The 22,442-nt window shown below is 39.1% G+C and overlaps 1 protein-coding gene across 5 annotated transcripts in view; it reads right to left on the bottom strand.

Moving 5' to 3' along the window:
• The window catches only part of tox2 (TOX high mobility group box family member 2), a 105,028-nt gene that overhangs the window by 51,929 nt on the left and 30,657 nt on the right, over positions 1-22,442 (bottom strand). For all 5 annotated transcript variants that reach the window (XM_080301598.1, XM_026166865.2, XM_080301596.1 and 2 more), the window contains exon 2: positions 6,369-6,461. In XM_080301598.1, coding sequence (XP_080157724.1) covers positions 6,369-6,410 — 42 coding nt within the window. In that variant the 5' untranslated portion in view covers positions 6,411-6,461. The remainder of the gene's footprint in view (positions 1-6,368; positions 6,462-22,442) is intronic.

The raw sequence follows: 22,442 nt of genomic DNA, 5'->3' as shown, positions 1-22,442 counted from the left end.
CTGTGGAGAATCGGCCTTTTAAAGACTTCTTTAAACTCCAGCTGGTGCTCTAAGGTCACCAAGCACTTGTTCGACATTAAGCCCAGCGTGATGTTTGTAGACTAGACTAACTGGCTTTGTTGACTCCGGGCCGGGCTTTCTGGGCACCTTGCATTGCTACTGCAAGAGGAAAAAGCTATGAAGGAGTGGCACGTCTGCATGTCCCATGAGTTTGATAATTATTATTTTTGATATTGAGATTGATGGTAGCCTACCTGATTTGGCAAATACAGATGCTCAGATAAAACAATTAACATGGATAATGAATTTAAAGCAATATTAAGCTTTGCAAAGTATTTCTGATACACAAAAAAATATACTTTAATGACGAGTGAACTAATTGAACTGCTGTCTCTGCAGACTGCCATACATTTAATAACATAATCTTACTTTTTTGGAAGAAATATATCTGTGAGGGGAGAAATCAAATATTTTGTATGACTATACATTATGTTCTGTTGCATTACACTTTACATGTTTTCTCAAATTTCCAAAGATTTCCGGCTTATCTTTTACCTATCTTTATTAGCTTTGGACAAGTGAAGGTGACATCATAGATCCTGAGAAGTCAATACTAGAACTAATCACCCAATGTGTAAGTTTTAGAAAAAAAATCTGATCTAATTCCTAAATATTGTATTTGTGTTTAAATGTGCTCATATTAAATGATATTACCTAACTTTTCAGTCTCTGGTGGCATGAAATGAGAAGTCTCTCACAGACCACACAGTGTCACTGCCATTTAGCACCCAAAAAGCAATAAGTATCCACGCTGAGCCTCTCAGTCATCACCAGGGATCTTCTCAGCCTGTCAGTGTTGACACTTACTCCGTGCATCATTGATACCCGCCCAGCAGCAGGAAATAAATAGCCTGTCATCAGACCACTTCTGCTTTGCAATAGGCAATATAACAATTATCTTGGAAACGTTTTACAACAGGCACTTATTTTGCATCTGTTTTGTTTGTTTATTCAGTTGGTTAGTTAAAATATTCAATTCAAAGCACAATTACAGTGGAACATTACTCAGTTCTCACTAACATCAAACACACTGACTGTACAGTGTGATGCGAGCCATGTCAAGATAAACAAACATGACTTATTAAACAGGAAAATGAGTCACTCTTATTATCCCAGCGTAATAAATCAGGAAAACACTAATTATAACAACCTGTGCCTGATCCTGACTGATTCACCCTTGCTCTCTGGCTTTCGGTCTGTGTATGTACAGTGTGTGCATATATGTGTGTGTGCGTGCGTACGTCTGTCACATTCTTCTCCTGCTGCTGCCTTAATAGGCAGTCTCTTAGATATTCGCTACAGAATAGTGCTCATGCAATATTAATAACACACCAAAATATGGAAGCTGGAGCCCCCACTCCTTCTCTCACTCTCTACATAATTGACTATGCAAGGCTCCAAATCAGCTTGGAAAAAGACACAGAGAGACACAAAGCAAGGAAGAGAGCAGGAGAGAGGGAGCGAGAGAAAGGGGGATGTGGTGAAAAAACAAAGTCCTGAGTCCTGAAACGAACCTGTCATCTTTGCGTTGCAGCAGATTCTGAACCTTCACCCTATGTATCACTGTCAAGGCAGAGGAGCTAAAACAACAACAACAATAACAACATCTACACGATAGCTCAAACAGTGTGACTCCCTGCAAAGGATACACTGATGTTAATTCAACCTGAGCTAAACAACCCTCCACTGAAGCATATTTGAGAGTCGTTGTGCATGACTTTAAACACTCAATTTTTAATTATTTCATTGTATCATTCTCAGTAAATGCAATTACTCTAGTTCCATTATAGAAAATAAAACTTGAACTGGAGCTAAATTAGATCAATCATGCATTCAGCATACTTAAGGTTACCTCTTAAGCTTGAGTGATGTGCCAATGGGTCAGGCCCACAAAAGTTTGTTCCATTCAAACAGTTGTACAAGAAATATAAGGCATGTATTTAAATCTATAACATTTTCAAACAATGTTGAATAAGTTGATTTGCACAAATTTAAGTTACTGCAATTGGCACTATAGCAGGAACATTTGTGTGAGTGGGTTCTCCTTTTATCAGTTCTTATGTGTGCACATAAACACATGCAAGCCCATCCACAAGCATACGGCTGATGCAATACACATTCCCGCCAATGGTTTCACACAATCCCAGTAATCTATACGTGGTGGTAATGCGCCAAGATTCACAGCAATGTGCCAACAAACGCAGCGCAATAGAAGCCTGAAAGCTAGTATGCATGGGTGTACTCAAAAGAATTAGATTCACGAATGTCTTTTGATGAAGAAAATACGTATAATGGATTTTTTTTTAACCTCGCTGATATGCAACATTTCAGTGAGAAATATAGATATTCAAACTTGTATTTTCATTTACACGTGAACATCAAAAATCTAGAAAACAGCATTTTCACTACACATCAAGTACAACTTGCAAGATGGACAGTAGGATAACATCAGCACCTACGATCTTAACACATTTCCCTAAAACTAAGAATGTAACATCGGCATCCACGTCACTGCATTGTTAGCTAAGTTATGCAACAGTAAGTTGCACTGTAAGCAACTGAGTCCTACAGCATATTGTAAGACTGTAAATACCCTCACTCTTTCTCTATCACATCCATACATCAGCTTCCATAATCATGGCTTCAGAACAAAATCAAAAGGACCACATTCCTCTCTGAATCTGTAACATTACTTAGTGCTTTAGCCACAGTGGCTCATTGATTATCTTTGCTTCTCCAGCAGCAACTGGATCCAGGCTTCAAACTTGTATAGAGTTTAAATGTCCTCTGTGTGCTTGGGTAGGTTTTCTCTGGGAGTTCTGGTTTCTCCTGGGTTGATGCTCAGTCAATGCTGCCTACCTTGGCCCAGGACACTCAATAAACTTGATTAAAAAAAATACATATATATATATATATATATATATATATATATATATATATATATATATATATATATATATATATATATATATATATATATATATTTATCCTTCAAGCTCGGGTCCTCTACCAGAGGCCTGGGAGCTTGAGGGTCCTATATATCCTATATATATATATATATATATATATATATATATATATATATATATATATATATATATATATATATATATATATATATATATATATATATATATATATATATATATATATATATATATAGGATTTTGATCCATCATGCAGCACCATGTGGAAAGTGTCTGATTGGCAACGACTTTTTTATAAGTATGACAACAATCCCAAACACACTGCCAGTGCAGTAAAGGCATACCTGGATATAAAAGCACACAATGAAACAGTATCAGTTATAGGTTGGCCTTCCCAGATGCCAGACCTCAAGTTAACTGAAGCAGTACGTCAGAGAATGGAATAAATGACAGCCAACATCCAAAGAAGAGCTTCGAATGTCCTTCAAGAAGACTGGAGAACTATTCCTTTAAAAATTAAAAGAAAGCTTGCCTAAGAGAGTTCAGATTGTGTTGAAGAGCAGAAGTAGTCATACCAAATATACTTCAAGCTCTGTTTTTCCCTCATGTACTGTGCTTGCTGTATGTATGTCTACTGTATTTCCATGTATGCTGGTACATTTCTACACCTATTTCAGGGTTTCATAGCAAATTATAAAGAAATGAAGGGTGGCTTAGAACTCGATAAAGTGTTTTCAGCCAGTTCAATGTCACAACTTGACACTCAATAGCTTTTTTAATCATTGTTCGCTATAGTATGGGTGCTCAGCAGCCACCAGGGAGAAAACAGGATCAATCTCTGGCGTAGATCCCCAAACCTAGTTGACTTGAGTGAGTTTAGATTAGATGCCTATGTTCATCAAATTTTCAGATGATTATGTATAAATTTGAGAATACTTCAATACAGTTTTATTTTGTTTTACTAGTGAGATTCCATTTAAGTCAACTAATACAACAAAAGCTCGCGTCTATATTTCACATCTACATCTGGGTATGAGAAGATTACCGCAGAGCAACGCAGATCCCGCCCTCTACACTGAACACTTTTATAAAAATGAACCATACGCACTTAGAGCTGTAATAGATGTTGAAAGAATTAAAAAGAAAAAGAAAAGGTTGCGGGGGCAGAGTTGGTGGTTGGAGGGAGGGGAGGGGGGTGGGCAGTGCACCTTGACAGGAAACATAGAGGTGAAGAGCAGGAGTTGGAGGTTAGTTTGACAGAGAGAAAAGAAGTGGTGGTGGTGGTAAGGAATGTGTGTGTGTGTGTGTGTGTGTGTGTGTGTGTGTGTGTGTATGCTTTTTCTTTCTCTTTTTGGGTGGGGGGGGGGGGGGGGGGGGGGGGAGGAAGTGCCAAGCCCACTTTTAACTGAACTGAGGGTGGTGAGTGGTGGTGTGGTGGGGGACAGAGATAAAGATCAGGGGAAAATAAAAGGGGTGTGCAAGGGAAGTAAGAGGGGAGGAAGGAGCTGGGGTGAGGGGGGGCAGGGACCTACTACACCTTTACACTTGCTCTCACCGCAGCACCTGATAAGTGCAATGGAAAAACGTCTGGTTTCCTCCTGCATGTTAAGTGGTTTATATTCTCCTCCTCTCCATGCAGCCTGTAGCTACAGTATGCTACTGTACTGACGCTGTACCCAGGTAATAACAGACAAAAGGAAATGACATACAAAACCAAAGGTGAGTAAGAAAGAGAGAGTTGGGGAGAAAAATAGCACACATTTTCTCTTTTTATAATGTCTGTGTGTATATGTGTGTTGTGGTTTTTGCGTTGTTTTTTTTTGTTCTATTCTAATTTGCACACGTGTAATCTGAACACAACAACTAGACAACATACAAATCTTCTTTCCACTGCTGAACATTTATCCATAACTTTGAGCGTCTTTATTTTACAAACAGCTTCCACATCGAGATTTAGGTGCAATTTAATTTGCACAACAGCGGATTAGATGAAGGTGGATATATATCTTTACCACCTCACGGATGTCCTGACAAGGAACTCATTCCCATGATTTGTAAGTGGGTCTCTCCACTGAAAAGCATTAACAATATTCACTTTAGATAACATATGATTCTGGGCCCTGGGAGAGGATGGGTTTCTTAGAAATGCTTTGTTAGCACTCTCCCCCTTGATAAATGATTTAGGACATGTGGCCTGAGACATCAATACAATCTCTGTTGTAATTAAAAAAGGTGCGCACCAACAATATTACACAGCTTTCGCTTTGTCTGCCTGTCTCTTCTCTTCCTCTCCCTCACTCCCTCACTTTTCCTCCCATTGAGCCCTGGAGCAGTGAAGAGATAATTCAAAAAGCACTTGCATGGAGTGAAACATGAAAAAGGGAGACATATGAAATTAAATTCTCTCTTTTTGCTCTATTGTTCTTTCATTTTCTCTCCTTTGTTACATAAATGCATTAAAGCAAGGCAAGCTAGATTCTAATTATGATTTCCGCAAAAAGATGTTTTATTAAAAAAATGAAAGAATGGTTTCACAAACAAAGTAGACTGACTGTTCCAGCACTTTGTCAAAGTCAAAGTACTGGAGGTGTTCCATCACTTAACTTCAATAAACGTAATCTTTTTTTTTTGTTTTGTTTTCCCAACCATGCCCATGAACATTTGTATAATAAAATAACAGAAAGAATGAGACTTTGATGTCCAAACACAGCAAAATATAAAGAAAAAGGGAAAAATGTTTAATTTTCATACATAATCAGATTATTCTTTTTCACGTGAAACAGGTAGAAGTATTATTTCCAGAAAGGCACAACTTGGCTTTCGTTCTGTGTCAAAACAAATGCAGTAGGAGTCGATTGGTTGACCGATCATTTGCACAACCTACGCTACTTTGAGAAGCTACCAAAGAAATACCACACCAACCACCATGCCGGATGGGTGCTATTTTTTGGTCAATAATGGGGTGGGGATAGGAGACTCTTACTATCACTATTAGAGTGAGTGTGGGAAAAATTATAGGCTTGGTATTAGTCAGGGGTGGAGGGTGCAACGCATAGTCAAAGAATGAGGAAGAGGTTTATGTTAGGAATAAAGTGTGAGGAATTGTTAATTGTTCGGTTAAGTTGTTTCCTGGAAGTGATTTCAGTCCAGACATTGCTGACTGCATATTTCAGTTATTTTCATGCAGATTCTTTTATATTATCAATACTTGTAGGACTCGGCAAAAACTCGATACGTCTTTCTCATCTGATGTCTAGGTACTCTTGTTGTGCAACTAAGGGAAGTTCAGAGGCTTGCTCTATGGTTTAAAAGTGAAATATAGGTGTGGGTGAGACCATTGGGTGTGTGGGTGGAGGGGAGGCTGGGAGAGATGAGTCTTACCCCAGTAGAGGGCAGTCTCTTGCCGTCAGGGTTTGGGCGCATGGGCAGGGAACTGTAGAGCCTTACACCTCGATCTGGAGCACCGTATCTGCTCTGGAGGGGGGAGAGAAACAGAAAGACATTCAGTACTTTTTTTTTTAAACGGTAATGAAAATATACACATTTTAATAAAATTAACTTTAAAGTAATTTAGTTTCAAAGTTTCTCTACTTTTACTGTCTCAGCCAAAGTACAGAGATCATTCAGTCAATAAACACGTTTTTTTGATGGTTCTCCTTTTGTTTACCAGTGTTAGTTCCATAAATTTCTACCAAGTCGCAAACCTGCACATTGGCTGCCAAGTTAATCACATCACTTCATGGTGATGTATTACACATAATAACTGGATAAAATTGGCTCATGGAGCAGCACTAATGGTGCTAAGCTGTTGTGTTTGGTAGCCAGTGTTCCTATGCACTGGTTTACTACTGGCTCCATCTTTTTGTACATTACACAACTGATAATCGGAGTGTAGGTACTGGGTCTTAAGCCTGCCAGCTCCTCCCCGTACTGCCCCGTGTGGATTCCAGACGCACCTACGAGAGTTGCGGAAAAGCCCTCAGTACTTGGGAAGCTAATGATTTGCACAAAGTGATCTCTGCCAGGGAAAGAGAGAGTGTAGCTCAGTGGGGTTCACACTGTGGCCCACAGCCGCAGCATGGGTACCTCACAGGATTTACTTCAAATCTAATGCTCTTAATCTCTTTGTCTTTATCAATCTCCTCACTTCACTCTCAGCTAGTACGCACAGCACTGCGTATCTGTTATTCTCTCGATATTCTGTTGTTTGCACATTAGCATCACTCTTCAGTAACATGTGTTCAATAGGTTTTGTGTTGTTTCAGTCATCTGATTTTTAGAATAGTGAGAACGCGTGCTTTGTGCGTGTTCATTGATAAAGTGGGCTACATCTATTTTTTCTCTCTCGACCCGCTTTTAGCTTTGTATTCTGCCTGTTGTGAAAATAAAAGCTGCCATCAGTGATGTAGAAAACTGCCCCCTCATAAACAAGAGGACAAGACATAGTTTTATATTTGGAAATAACTACAGCAGCTGCTTGCTTTGTATAGTACATAATGACTTTGCCACACTCAATCCATATGGTCTGCTAATGAGGATATGATGCAAATTGTTGAAAGAAAACACACAATACAGTAATTAATAAATATCACATTATCTTTCCCTCAGATCACTTTTCTTCTTCCTTTAACACGCAGACAGGGTGCATATGTAGAACACCCAGAAAGACATAAATACATTCAAGGGCATTAGCCTGAGAGTGTTTTGCAGTGAGACATGCAGTGCTTAACAATATTTTTTTTAAATGGCATGAACTAACCACAGCTGGCCTTTTACTTCAAGGAAAACATGTGTAAGAGCTTATAGACAGGAAAACACATATAGGTGTAAAATAGTCACTCGGCCCCAGCTCTTATTGGAAAACACCCTAAACACACTTTAGTATATTGTGTTTATGGATCTAAATGCAGAGTGATTGCCATGAGATGCAAGCTGCAAAGCCAGATATGCAAAAGCTTGCATATTCATATGCAGAAAACAGCAGACTCGAAACAAGAGTATGATTTACAGTATACTATGTAAGATGCGTACTTTATAGATCAGTAACTGTTACCAGTATGCTGATCAGATGTTGTGGGCTGATCACAGACAGTGCATAGTGCACACTATCCCCCAAGGCAGAGTGAGAGTACTTGCTGTGTAAGGTTTTGATTTCCTGTGCTCATTATGAAAGGTAAAAACAGATGAATAGACAGCAGTGGCCATCTTGTCGATGAGGTTTGCATAATGATGATACAGCATTAGTAAAGATAAGAATGTGCTGTTTTGCCAATCATCACCGGGCAAAAAGAAAACAGCAAACCATGTCTACTTAATCATAAAGCAAAAGCATGATTCCATGTGAGATGTGACTCGTGTTTCTTAATAGGGATCAGAAATCTGACCCGATCTGCTTGAACTAAAACATTTTCTTCCAGAGGAGCTACTGTACACTAACTCCATCTCTCACTGAAGACCTTTTTTCTTTTGGGGCTTGTTAGGTAGCTTGCCAGCATCACAGCTAAATGAATTCCTTGCCAAACAGTTTCTTTAGCCAGCGAAGGAGCCACAGTAAGTGAATGTTTGATATTTCTCCACTGTGCCAGGCTAATCTGGCCCTGTGGCATGCCATTACGGGGCTAATAACAGCTGTCTATGGCCTGGAGGGGACACAAGCAGGCCTGGCTGTGCTAACTGGCCCTGACAGACTCATTAGGAGTGCTGGCACCCAGAACAGCAAAAGCCAAACTCCTCACATTTCCTTGCTGGCTCACAACAGTTTGCAAGTGCAAGAAGCATTGTTCTTTACACTTGTTCTCTGACACCTTTCTTTTGTTTTCTACTCACTTCAGAGGCTCTCACCTCTCTCTTTGACTTTTTTGGTCAGGTTTGGGTTTCTGTGATATTTTTTGCCAAACCAGATGCCGTACCATGTCTACTTGACCTCGGGTTGAATCTAACCTCTTATTCTCTCTCTCTATTTTTTTTTTTTAAATCCTGCCCACCCACTCTCTACTGCTGACCAAAATAGAGCAGGCAAGATTCACTTGTTTGTTCATGCTATTGTAATCTTTGCCGAAAAAGTAAAAGGAACATAAATGAATACATAACTAAATAAATGACTCGGAACTTCTAACTAACTTTGTTTATCTGCCACAGGAAGACGCTGCACCACACCAGGAAGACGCTGGCATCCTCTGAACTTTGTATTATATACAGTGTCTGTTTGGGGACAAAAGGGGTTTCCCCAGGCAGACAGCACAAGCAAACACTGGCCTGCCACTTGGCAGGGCCAAGCCAATCACTACAAGCAGAGCAGGCTGACAATAAACACAAAGGTCTAATGGCAGTGGTCTGCATATAGAATCATTAATAACTTGGGAAGCATGCATGGTTGCAAGACTCCAGCCATGCAACAAACATTCATGTCTTCATTTTGATTTACATAAAGATTTGTTTTATTCTGATGCATGTCAAGGTGAGTAATTCAAATATCTGTCAGCGTACCATTTAACATATATTAATGCACCATCAATGCACATTTTCCAAGTTTTCTTATCTAATATAGAGGTATCCAATTTTTATCCAATACAATTTAATTTCTCGAGTCATATTTTTGAACTGCCAAATAATCTCTCTTTTTTTGCAAAGCGATATTAGCTTGTTTAAAACACAGTGAGCACTGCAATAGATTTTCTCATTAGAAATCAACACTGGCCTTCCCTTTTTATAGGCTGCACCACTGGGGGACTGTAAAGCCGAAGGAGCAGCTGTGGGGGTATGGTTACCTGTAATGCTAGCTGTTGCATGTTATATTATTTACGCAGATCTGGACTTAATGGAACACATGTGCATCTGAAACCGACATTCTTCCCAGATTAGTTGAAAGCCGGCACACACCAGACTCTACCAATGAGAGGAATGCAAGGCCGAGACAGGCTTATGAGGAAACACTATCACTCGTCTATGGTTTAAAATACTTGCAATGTATGTGTGCACACACACACACATACAGACACACACACACTGTCATGCCTGTACACACATTCTCTACTGATATATCTTGTACACAGCACTTTGTATAGTAAGCACTCAACAATGGGTGCACACTGACATCAGAAGATCAATAATACAAAACATTACACTCATTCAAAACAGTCAATCAGTCTTTACACCCTTAAAATGGCTATTTCTTATGCTCTACTAAAAACTTGTCAGCTGTGTTGCATAAACATAATATCAGTCGGATTTATAGATGTGGTGGTCTAACACTCAGTAACAGAGTATGAATCACTTTTTCAGTGGTTTTTTTAAGAGTCTGAGAGAAAACCAGCTGCAGAATACAACATCAGTTTGCATATTGCATTGTGATGAATCATTTTCTTTCATACACTTTTCACAGTATGTGATATAATTTTGAGGACAGATGTTACAGGTTTTTCTCATTTGTTTGTGATCTGTGATTCTAACACTTACTAGTGTTTGTGTTACATTTTTAAGGAAAAGCTGAAAGTACATCTATATTTGGAGGGGTTGTATGTTCTGTAATCCTACTAGAATATTATTACAGCTTGCTTTGATTTTTTTTTCCACTCCTCAACTTTATGTAACTAAGTTTTCTTTGCAGGGAACTTGAAAAGGATTAACTGACATCTTTTGATGTTAATTTATCCACAGTCTCTCTGCTACCATCTGTGAGTTCCAGCCTGCAGACCTTGAAAACACTGACATGTAAGTGCTGTTTATTTCAAAGAGAAGGGTGTACAAAACTATATCAAAAATAATAATAATAATAATGATGTGCTGAAAGAAAATGCATTAATATGTTTCTTGTGTTTAAAGCCGTTTCAAATTTAATAAACGTGTAATATAAATTTGGTTTAGATATTTCAGTAAACACTGAACTCCATTTAGCTGTATTTAAGTACTGTTATATCTTTCCAAGAACTGCGCTCAGAAAGACATTTATGTTTTAATGTCAACTAAAGCTTAAACAGCTCGACCATAACCAGGACATGAAGCCAGGGGCTACTTGCCTCAGGCCAGCACTGCCTCTCAAACTACTGATCACACCATTGGGAATATCCAGCCAACGGCAGCATTTAAGCTGTGGCTGTTTATAGCTGACCGCAGCTTTTCCAGCGACTACATGTTCATTCCTACTGTAAACATGTCAGTTTGTATGATTAAGGCTGCACTGGGAAGAAATGCCATTATAACAATTCGACCAAATAATTATTATAAGTAAAATTAACACAGTTTTTCCTTCATATTATATCTATACTTGCTTTGTACTTTCCAGTAAAAGCCAAGTATAGATAGTATAGCTTTGTACTTTCCGATCTCCTACACCCCTCACTTTGCCTCCACCCTTTGTCTTGTCTTGTTGCCTCATCTTGTGTTTACGTTTCTCCAATAGTTTTTGTTCCACTAGTCAACACAGATCATAATTTACGGGTAGTAGTGTGTGTGCGTGTGTGTTTGTGTGTGTGTATCTCTCCAGTCTCTATTAATCTGTATATTCGTTTAGCTCTCCATGTTCCTTTCATTGATTTTCAAGTCAGTTTGCAAGCATTTTACGAAATTAACATGGCGTGTTAATTTGCAACTGCACGCTCCTGATTTTAAACACGGAAAAAGTTTAGCGCAAAGTGACAATGAGGAGGTAATGTTTGTATCTGTTTTCTAGCTACGCTCAAGCCAAGATGCCGTCTGCTGCTGGTGACAGAAATCACAGGGTTTCTCAATAACGTGGTAATTCACTGTAATCCAACCTGGGCCTTAATCAGAGTGACTGCAGCCACGCTGTTTCACCCGGTGAACAGTTGAAAATGTTGCGAGAACTATAACTAATTGCGAAAGTTGTGGTTATGCATTTGGCTTTTCCCTCTTCTCTCAAACTTTTATGACACTGTGTTTCTTTCTTGTATTGTTTTTTCTGTTCGCATTTCTCATGCTTTCCTGACTTCTTGTGTCTACCTTAAGGCATAGAGGGCCGTGACAGAAAGTAGATTCTGTATCTACTGAAACAACAATGTAGAGCTTGGCTGCATGTTTTCAAGTGAGATAGGAGATACAACAGAGGCATCTAAAATTGTACCCAAGCTTAGATACTGCATACAGTCCACTGACGGGATTACAGAGTGGATTAAAGCCATAGTTAACTCTTCACACAGCAGAAATAAACATTTTAGAATTTAGTCTTCAGTCAGAGATCAAGAATTGTTTTTTGGGGTTTTCTTTTTGTTAAGGATCATCTAAAAAGCTTACATTCAAAATTAAAGTGAAGGTAATCAGGCTTTTACAGTAAAAATGAATGCACAGGACAAGCCATCATTAAACTACACACACACACACACACATATATATATATATATATATATATATATATATATATATATATATATATATATATATATATCATTTACATCAAAGGCAATTACAAAGATGCCACAAGGAACGTTATAACACTACACCCTTTGCAAAGGATAACTACTGCAATAAGTCTTAATGATAGAAAAATTAGCTCACTCTCTCGACCGTCATTTTGTCTCTCACGGTATCGCACACACACACACACACGTGCGCACACACACGCACACACCTGCCCTTTGTATTATGCCTGACACAGAAGTGAGCGAGATGGAGTGCATTAATAAAGTGCAGTCAGAGCCCTTGCCCTCTCTGATTCAGAGAGAAGAAAAGGAACTTTTCATTTTCCTTTATCCTCTGTTTTTGATTATTTTCAAAACCCTTCATCTTTATAAGGCTGTTTCCTGAGGACAAAAAAACACAGTGTTACAACGATACAAGTTACAACCAACAGATGACAAGCAGAACCAGCACCTCTGCTGTGCACTGGACACAACTAGTGTGTTACAGGCAGAAAACAGATGGCTGGGAGAAGCTTTAGCTAATACAAAAACAGGGATTTTGTCATTTCTTTTTTTTTCTACAAATGAAACATGCAAAGGTTGGATTACTTTAGTACAAACAGACACTGGGCAGAATGATTCTTTAATAAATTAGGATTGCTGAGGAGAGCAAATACTCCCGAATCTCAGGCTTTATAGGTCACTAAACTCAAAGGCAAAAACTGTGATATACTGTAAAAAGTTTCCATTAACAATACTGAGCTGTCAGCACTGGCACTATAAACATACTGCGTGTTGTTACAATAGCTGTAATAAGTCATGAAAGGTAGTGCTGATATGATTAAACAATTAGACTGTAAGAAATACGTGTAACCCACAATAATTTTCCAACTATATTATGTTAGTTATGGCTATAAATACTGAACTCTGTGGCACTGGCTCAAAAAATCTTTAAACAATTCTTAAACCTGTTTCTTTTAAAGAAAATCTCAAAGTTCCAGCTTCTCAAATGTAGGGTGACTTGCATAATATAATTTTAAAAGGAATATTTTGGGATTTTATGCAAAAAACACTTTAAATTCTACTTACTCTAACTGTCCTTTTCACCCTTCAAACACTAAAAGCATTCCTAGTTAATACTACTGTAGTCAGACCTTGCAGTCTTTTATTTGCATCATACTTTGTTCTCATGTATGTAAACATAGTAAGCCCTTGTTGAGTGGTAACTGACCTGGCTAAAGCAACAACGACATGTGTTTATTCCAAACCATGACCTCAGTGCGGAGCACTGCTCGAAATGATAGAAAGCTTAAGACACAGAGTTTTTAATTAATTAGTGTTTTGGTTTATTTTTGCTCATTCTTGTCTAGAAACATCATTTTCACATGGTCTGAGCTCAAGAGGTAGTTACAGTACAATATCTGTGGTAGGAAACTCGGTTTCCAAAACATATTTAGAAGTTCAATCACACATCTTAGAACGACTGGGGCAGGGTTGGGGGTAAAACAGGCATTGCTGTAAAGACAGAGCTGGGAAAGTTAGTGCAACGGAAGCCAGAAGAGAGGGAGATGGAGATAGAGAGATACAGAGAGAGAGTTAGTTGGGAGTTGATATGCTGACTACAGGCAGTTGATTTGGTTTCAGAGAGCATTGTTACGGTGCTTTGAATTAATGCCTCCCAAAGAGTCCAATTGTGATTCTTGGGCTGTGCTGACAGAATATTTGACAGCCCGGGGTGAGCTGCTGATCTCAGCTGAATCCTCTGTTCTGTGTGTGTGCGTCTGTGTGCGTCTGTGTGCGCGAGCGTGTGTGTCATAACCAACACATGCACACACCTACACATGTTCAGATATATGTTGACGCGCAAAAACAGAAACTGATCCGACAGATTTATCAAATCAGAAGTGACAGTTTGCTTAGCTCTAACACACAAACACAAACTACTAAAGAATGCAAACATCTCTCATACGCAGGTAAATTGAGCACATTCAATTAATCGTGATGAAAAAGTTTGACCAGCTGTTTCTTCCTCTCTCTCTTCTTCTCCCTGCAGGAAACATGCTGTCCCTCTGGGCTGCTGAATAAATAACAAAAACAGACAAGCCCAATGCTTCATTACAACAATAGGAAGAAAAGAGACACTCCATCAAAATAAATCCGCTGCACAATACCAGTCCACTCTGACAGCAGCACAACATCAAGAAACATTATTCGTCAAATGTAACAAACGAAGTTGCAGATGCTGCAGATACATTAATTGTCGTCATCACGTTAAGTCTGGAGATACCTAAGTCATATTACTCACTAATGCATCAAAGAATCTCTGTACATCTTTTTGTGTTTTCTGTGCTTTTCTTGACAACTGTTTGTCTCATCCAGTTCGCATTTAAATGAAATATAGTATTCAGTCTGAACTTGCTTCGGAAGAGTTGTCAAGGCTTTGTTTTGTGTTTTGCTTTCAGAACTACTACACTGGAAAATTGCAATCTCTACCAAAAGCCTGCATTTTAGTCGATTAGGAAACATACATTTGTTGTAACGTCAACCAACAGTCTGCATGTGAAGCATTTGAGTAAACTGTCACATCTACTGATAGTCTGAATGTGATGTTACAGACAGAGTTCACATCTGTTAATTGCAGTGCAGGGTTGCCCCCACTCCCGCCCCCACTCTCAACTGAATGAGTGTCTGCATCAGTCACATGAGGCGACACCACACACTGACAGAACTTGAAACCTGACTTCACACAACGAGAAGAAATTCTTGTAATGTATCAGGGAAGGGAACATGATTCATATTTTAGAGTATAAAAACCTCTTAAATGCTTTGTAAGTGTGACTACAAATGAGGTATGAGACAACTACAATGACCTAAGTGGCAAATGAGTCAGTCAATATAAGTATTTATAGTTTGCACTAACTGTCCTCCCCCTTTCGCCATGTGAAATCGTAAAAAGTTTAGTATCAGTGCGATTAAACTAAATTTAAGAGATCATGTTTTTTAAATTATGAGGTTTGGAGAGGATCCCACAGTGAAAACATGTTCTAACCTGATAAGCCAGTACTTTAAAATTAACTGGTGAGAAATGATCAAAGAAAGGGGAAAAACAATAGGAGGAGAAAGATGCTAGCAACTAATAGCTGACTAAAGATTATATGTGCAATGCAGACGTTAATTTTGTGGATGGATGCTCCTTCATTTCTAGGTTTTCTCTTCTACCTCTCACTTTACCTATGAGATCCATTTACAGCACCTCTCCACCTTACTGTCTCCCTCTGCTTTTACATCTTTCTCTCTATCTTGAGTGCTGTGCCTCACCCTAATTAGAAATTCCCCCTCCGACCAGCTGAAATTGAATTGCCCATCATTTGCATAATGATAGCTCACTGGGCTGATGGCCGATTTACCATGAGATGAAATGTAGCAATCACTTAAGAGAGTGACCATGAGGGAGTGTGGGTAAGCGGGTGCATAAAAAAAAGGAGGAAGAGCGAGACAGACAGCGAGAGAGAAGGAGAGAGAGATGGAGGTGGGGGGAGAATAAAAAGGGATCACAAAGATAGAGTGAAGTAAAGAAAAAGAGAAAGAATGAAAGTCTGAAATCCGCCAGGTATTTAGGTTATTGTCTCACACTGCAGTCTTGCTGGGAGGAAGGCTGTGTCCTCAATATGACAGTAACTGGACACAACAAGGACACATAAGGGCGCATATGTAACACATTTTCTCTTTTACATGAAACCACTTGTGTCTTTAAACTCTAATTATGCCACGCCGTGTTTCAAACAGAGCGACTATTCTTCTGTTTTCCCACCATCTTAAAGGTCGGGATTTCCGGCCGCATCTCTTCAAAGGGAATTAATATCCTCAATGAGTATTTCAATTTTTTTTAAATCAGTAGCTAAAATAAGAGTCTCAAAGCAGTTGGCTGGGAGAAAATCAAACGCTCGATAAATGTATTTGTCTTTTCTCCTCACAGATACAAATTCAATAGACACACTTCATGAGGAAATAAGCAATGCAAGGTTGATCACTTCTATCCAGAATTATGTTTCTTTGCTCTCAGAACAGGAATAAAACAGTCGAAAGCAAATAATAAATGTAGACGACCTCCATTGTTGATGTTAAGTGTTGAGCTGTTGTACACTATAATTAGTTTCTGCGTAGATGCCTGCCACGTTCTGACTTTTTTTCTTTCTGCACGAGATCAGGAACTCCTGAACCACCCACAGTTTATAAGAAGTGGCCACATTGTCAACTGTGTAGTTGTCAGTGAACGCCCTATCAGATGAACAACTGCCACACCATGTACAAATTACTGTAATCAATGATATGATAATGACCTTGTTGTCTCGCCTTTTCTGGGCCATCAATCTCACATTCCACTAGGCCTGGAAATTTGATTTGTAAAAAACCCTAATAAATCTTGTGTCAGTGATGTCACGTAACTACAGGGAAATCTAATAAAACAGCCTGATCAGTGTGGTAAAGTGACAGTGAAGAAGCACAGGGCCGAGGCTAATGCACGCGGCAGTCTAAAATCTCAACGCTGAGACAAAGTTACCACCGAGGGTCCTAAAATAATTGCTTATTCATGGGAGTGAGTGGGCTGAGACAAGTGGTATAGAGGTCATATTTGTTTCTAATAGCTGGAAGTCATATGTGGAACTATCAGGTTGGAAGCTCTGCCCGAAGCACGATAAGGCCACTGTTTATTGTCTAACTTCCACTCTCCAACCTGAGGAACCCAAGACTCTCACACAGGGTACTTTCCACCCCTCAGCCATTACCTCAAAGTGTGTTTATGAGCGCAGGAGAGTGTGTGAAGTATATATGCACACATAAATGTGCATTTGCGTGAGAGAGCTCTCATGAAAGTGTGAGCGTGGTCTTTGGTTTCCATCACGAGTCTTGACCTAATTAAAATGTCATGTCAATGCTCAATAACTGACAAGTCATCAGAAAGCGCACCGAAACAGTGCTCACAGCACTCTCAGTGCTCAAATCATTTATTCAATTCTTCAATCTCTTCTTCCTCTGTCCATCTCTACATAAGTAATCAGTGATCAAATGTCGCATGTTAAAGTCAGCCAGCCCAGACAGGAGGGAGTTAAGTCTCTTATCTCTCCTCCCCAGAAGAAATTCCAACTAGAGGCCTCGCTCTGCTGGTTTCCTGCCTTCTTGCCCAATGCCCTATTTTTACTCATTGGGGCTCTAGAATACCAGGGGCAGCTTTTTCCTTGTCACTAACATATTTCCTGCCATTCTCACTCTGACATTTCTCCCCTCAGCACGCTTCGCTCAAATCGTTCCCCCTCTTTATGGGTCATAACCTTTCATTCAGGGATGTTCATATTCAAATGTACCTGCTGAAGCCAGAGCTGCTGCACGCTCAACCATCATTCTGATAGGTCTTTTTTTTCCTGTTTTAAGTAGGTGTTAATTTCACATCTTTCTGAGTGCTGCCAGAGACAATCAGTTCTACTCTGCTGTCAGGCTGTCTGTAGCATACCAAGGTGAACGCACAGGAGCTTTGGTGCTTTAGACTTTTGATAAATAAAGTCAAACTGTTGTCTCTCGATTCAATTCAGTTCAGTTCAATTCGATTTTAGTGCCAAATCCCAACAATAGTTGCCTCAAGGCACTTTATACTGTAAAGTATAGACCCTACAATAAGACAGAAAAAAAACCCTACAGACCAGATAAGGTGAGACTATCTGTTCTTTGCAATAACATAAAAGTGCACAGCAAATTTCCACATTCTCCTGACTCTTTTATCGAAAGAACTTATTTATTGAAACTCTGATCAGCTATTAACCTTTCACTACGACAATGCTACATTTTGACAGATCAAACTGTCCTGCCAAAGCTATAAATCAAGACAGATTTTATACTGGCTCCCCACTTTATTGAAGTGTTTCATAACCGTGAGAAGATGAAGTCAAACGGTCTACTTCAGCCCATGGAACAAAATGCGAAGTGGAAGAGAATTCAAAGTAAGAGGCCTAAAATACAAGAATGAATGGCAGTTTAATGAACGCCCGGGGAGACATGATATCAGTGGCTGGCTCTTTCACAGGAGCTTTCATCCTATTCATACACCAACATAGTGGAAATGCAGGTGGATCGATGCTGGTTAAAAACACTAATGGCACATAAAGGGAGAACACTTAGCTACTGTGTTTCTTTCTCACCAAGGTCTGATCACTACTATTAATGGAATGCAGCTCTCAGTAAAGAATATCCAGCCAGCTACAGGTGAAAAAAAGGCCCATTGTCTGATTTTCAAGGCTACTCTTCTTGCAAACAGTGGCGCTGACATTCTAGATGAAGAGAGTTTGGCTCCTCATTCATATCTGCAGCAATAAATATGCTGATTTTCATTCAGTTGAGTGGGATATCATGAATCCAAGACGGTGGACACCTGTGCTCAAATCACACCGTCTTATTGTACTGCTTGTTTTTTGTCCCTTTACTGGCTGCATTTGTGAATACCAATATTATATCCCAGTAAGAGATAAATTGTATTGAATGGTTGCCAGGCTGCAGGAGAGAAGACTGCTCAGCTGACTAAAAGAGCAATTCTCCATTTTATCTCGCCATCATTGTGTGTGAATGTGCGTGCGTGTGCGTCTGTGTGTGGCTTAATGCCATCCCACAGATGTAAGTCTATACGTGCATATGTATGTTTCATTTTGACAAGAAGCAGAATGAGCCAGAGCTTGCTGCATGACTAGGCCATGTGAGGAAAAAGTTCACGTGATGCAGGCAAATACAGCCAGTCTTCAGCAGGATGGAAAGACTGTAATCAAACCATAAATCAGAAATCACTGAACTGCCATGCACCCAACCCTCTCCCTTTCACCCTCAGTTTAGTTACTGCCTCCTCTGCTCTGCAGAGCTCCCTGTATGTAATCTTATATACAGCCATGCACACAATGCTGGAAGAGGGGAAATGAAACGAAACATGCATAGAGGTTTCTATCATCTGAGGTTGGTGCAAGAATAAAGGTCATGTTCATACCTTAATTCTGAAATCAGCAGTCAGATATTAGGATTTTTTTTACAAGCATATGCAGTCCATATTTGTCTAGCCATGACTTTCGTAGTGAGCCACCTGGTGTGCTGTAATATCAGGCGAACAGTGGGGTCATTGTGAAGTAGCTGTGTGATATCAAGGAGAGTGACCCATTTAGAGCCCAGCTACAGAGCTGACAAGCTTCTGTTATGTCTAGGACATCTGGAGGGCTGGAGCCACTCACTCCACTGAACTCCATATACAACCCAATCCTTTCCAGAGTGGAAAAGATATGTGACATGATCATGGATATTTGACAAGCTCACCTATACAGTAGGTACTATTCAATCTGTTACGGAACCCTGAAAATTTGGAAGCGATTCAAAAAAAATGTATGATGCTGTTTGGCCCATCTTGCAAAGATTTTACAAGACTGGAATAAGGGCACAGTGTGATCCGCTGCTCAGCAAAAGTTTTCTGCAAAGATCAAGCGATCAAGGGAGAAGTTCTATCTCATTATTTAAATGAAAATTACTTTTTCAGTAGCTGATTCAATCTGGTGATGTTTAAAAGAGGTCTTGCATAATTTGCAAAATCACTTAAGCAGGAGAAATAGACTGTGGGAAGTAAAACTAAAGAACACCCAGTTAAAAAGAAATGTTACTATTCGTGTATCATACACAATGGTGTCCAAAACAACTGAGATTTGTCCAATGAAGCTGCAGCGTGCCGCATTATATAAACGAATACATGAATGCATAATGAGAGGCCAAAATGAGCCAAGGAAAGCACTCTGAACAAATCCCCCAGGGGAAAGGAAATTATTCCGAATAGACGAGGACACAATTCAAACAATATTGGTCGGAGAAACTTTTTTCTCTCGTTATTTAAAATCCATGCTTTAAATATAAAAACCAGAACTATCCTACATGCTCTGAGCGCACTTGAGCATTGAGATAAGGATTTTAATGGATCAGTTTTTTTTACTCATTTCAAAGCTTTGCTTTCATATTGTGGCCTGAGGTAAGATTGCTGAGATTATATACTGTATAAGCAAAATGCTAACTAACCTAATATATTTGATGGTTCAAATATGAGCATAATATGAGCATTTGCTCGCCACAGCTTGCACAACGCAACGCCAAAAAAGCTCTGATTATTTATACAATTCCACTGTCATTTCACTTTTTGTAGCTCAAACAATAATTCTGTATCATGAGGTAATTCATTTTTGTATGGCGAGGCAATTGGCTGCAAAGATTGAATCATCAACCCTTGTTTCATTTTCCATGTAATTAAATCAGCTATTGAAAAAAAATATGTAAGCTGGCATACGATTCAGGGAAAATTAGCATTTTTAATCACAGTACATTACTTTAATAACTCAATAAATCTGTGACAGCTGGAGCATCTGAGAATGTTGTCACAGCTACTTAGTTCTGCATTTGCAACTAATACAGGATGAGAATCAGCTCGAGAGAGACAGAGAGAGACCAAAATGAGAGAGTGGAGAGAAAAGAAATCCGGCTAAGTGGGACTGAGAGGATGATAATGCAGAGGAATAGGAACAAAAGCATGGCAGGTGAGGTGAACAGAGCCAGGAAGAAAAAAAACATCACTGCAGACTTTGGCACAAAACGGGGTTCGGCACTTGTCTTCCCTCGTTCAGTCATTAACCGTTAATCCCCAATTAGCTTATTTGTCGCCTCTATGCCATACATGAGACCTGCTTACTCTTCGTGTTGCTTTGTTGCTTTGGTATGTTTGTGCAGCTTAATGACTGTAGTTGCCAAATACACTAAATAAAGCTGAAGGACTACGGAAAATTTCATTTAATTATGAAAGGATGTCAGGAATGGGGGGATCATCTAAATGCAAACAGCACACAAGCAGGCTTGAATATAGTGTTTCTGACAGATTACTGGATAGTTTGTGAATTTTTTGCATGTGGTTCTCATCCTGCTTCCAGTGCAATTCAGTTGTCTTTTTCATTCAGTAAGAAACCTTTGCAAGAGGGATTTTATTTATAAAAGATTATATTAAATGCACCAATATTATATAACCATATCAACAATACAACATTACACTTAATTAACTTTGTTATTGATTTATTGTTTTATATTAAAATGCTCATTTGTACTTTTACTTTTGGTTTTGGGAAACTAAAACACAGTGAGATAACTAAGAAAATCACCAAAACCTCAGATTTGAGAGGATAAATCCAGCAATCTAACTACTACTCAGTCATCAAAAATATTAGCCGTTTGTTATCTGTTGATTGTGCGATTGCTTAAGCAAGGTGGTGGGTGGAGTTCACTCAGTTGAACTGCACGACATTACTTGGTGGCAGTCAGCCTTCCTGGCCTCTGTTGGTTTTGTTTTGCTATGGCTATCTTTAGTTTCCTTTTAGTTATATAAAACAAATGTATTTATAGCTACAGATGCTGTGTGGTCTCCAATCCATTGTCCAGCTTTGAGTATTGAACAATGCAGTAACATAAATAACAACTTTACCTGCAGCTTTTCCTTTTAACAAAGTGAATTTTAGTGTTCGAAAAGCATACAAATCCCCAGAAATTCTCACTCTGAGCTGTCTTGACAAGTACTTTTCTATATAGTTTTAGAAACATGTTGCCTAGTGTGCAATCACACTGTGGTAAGAACATGTAGAACAACGACTATAATGAAAATAACAGTGAGTGTCAGCAGGTGCATAAGCACAAATGAAAGTGAGAGCTGGTGTCATGTCAGCACGTGCATGCTTGGGAAAAGGAACTGCCTCATCTTGCTCGCATGTTTATATGGAACAGTGACAATGTGCTGTCCAGGTCCACTTATTTTATTATTTTTATTCAGTGTAAGTTTACAAAATTGCTCAACAAGCTCTTTTTTTCTCTGCCTGCCAGATAAAGATTTATCTTTCAATCGCTTCCTCTCTCTAGAACGTGTTTGTTTTGTAGTTGATTGCACAATCGCGGGGCTGCAACAGTAGAAACCTACTTTTTATAGCTTTACAGTATGTTCCTGAGTCCAGATTTTCTCAAATACACACACACACACACACACACACACAAATACATGTTTTCC

This window comes from Astatotilapia calliptera, chromosome 5, assembly GCF_964374335.1.
Source record: "Astatotilapia calliptera chromosome 5, fAstCal68.1, whole genome shotgun sequence".
Lineage (NCBI taxonomy): Eukaryota > Metazoa > Chordata > Actinopteri > Cichliformes > Cichlidae > Astatotilapia > Astatotilapia calliptera.
This window is presented reverse-complemented; position numbering and strand designations above follow the sequence as displayed.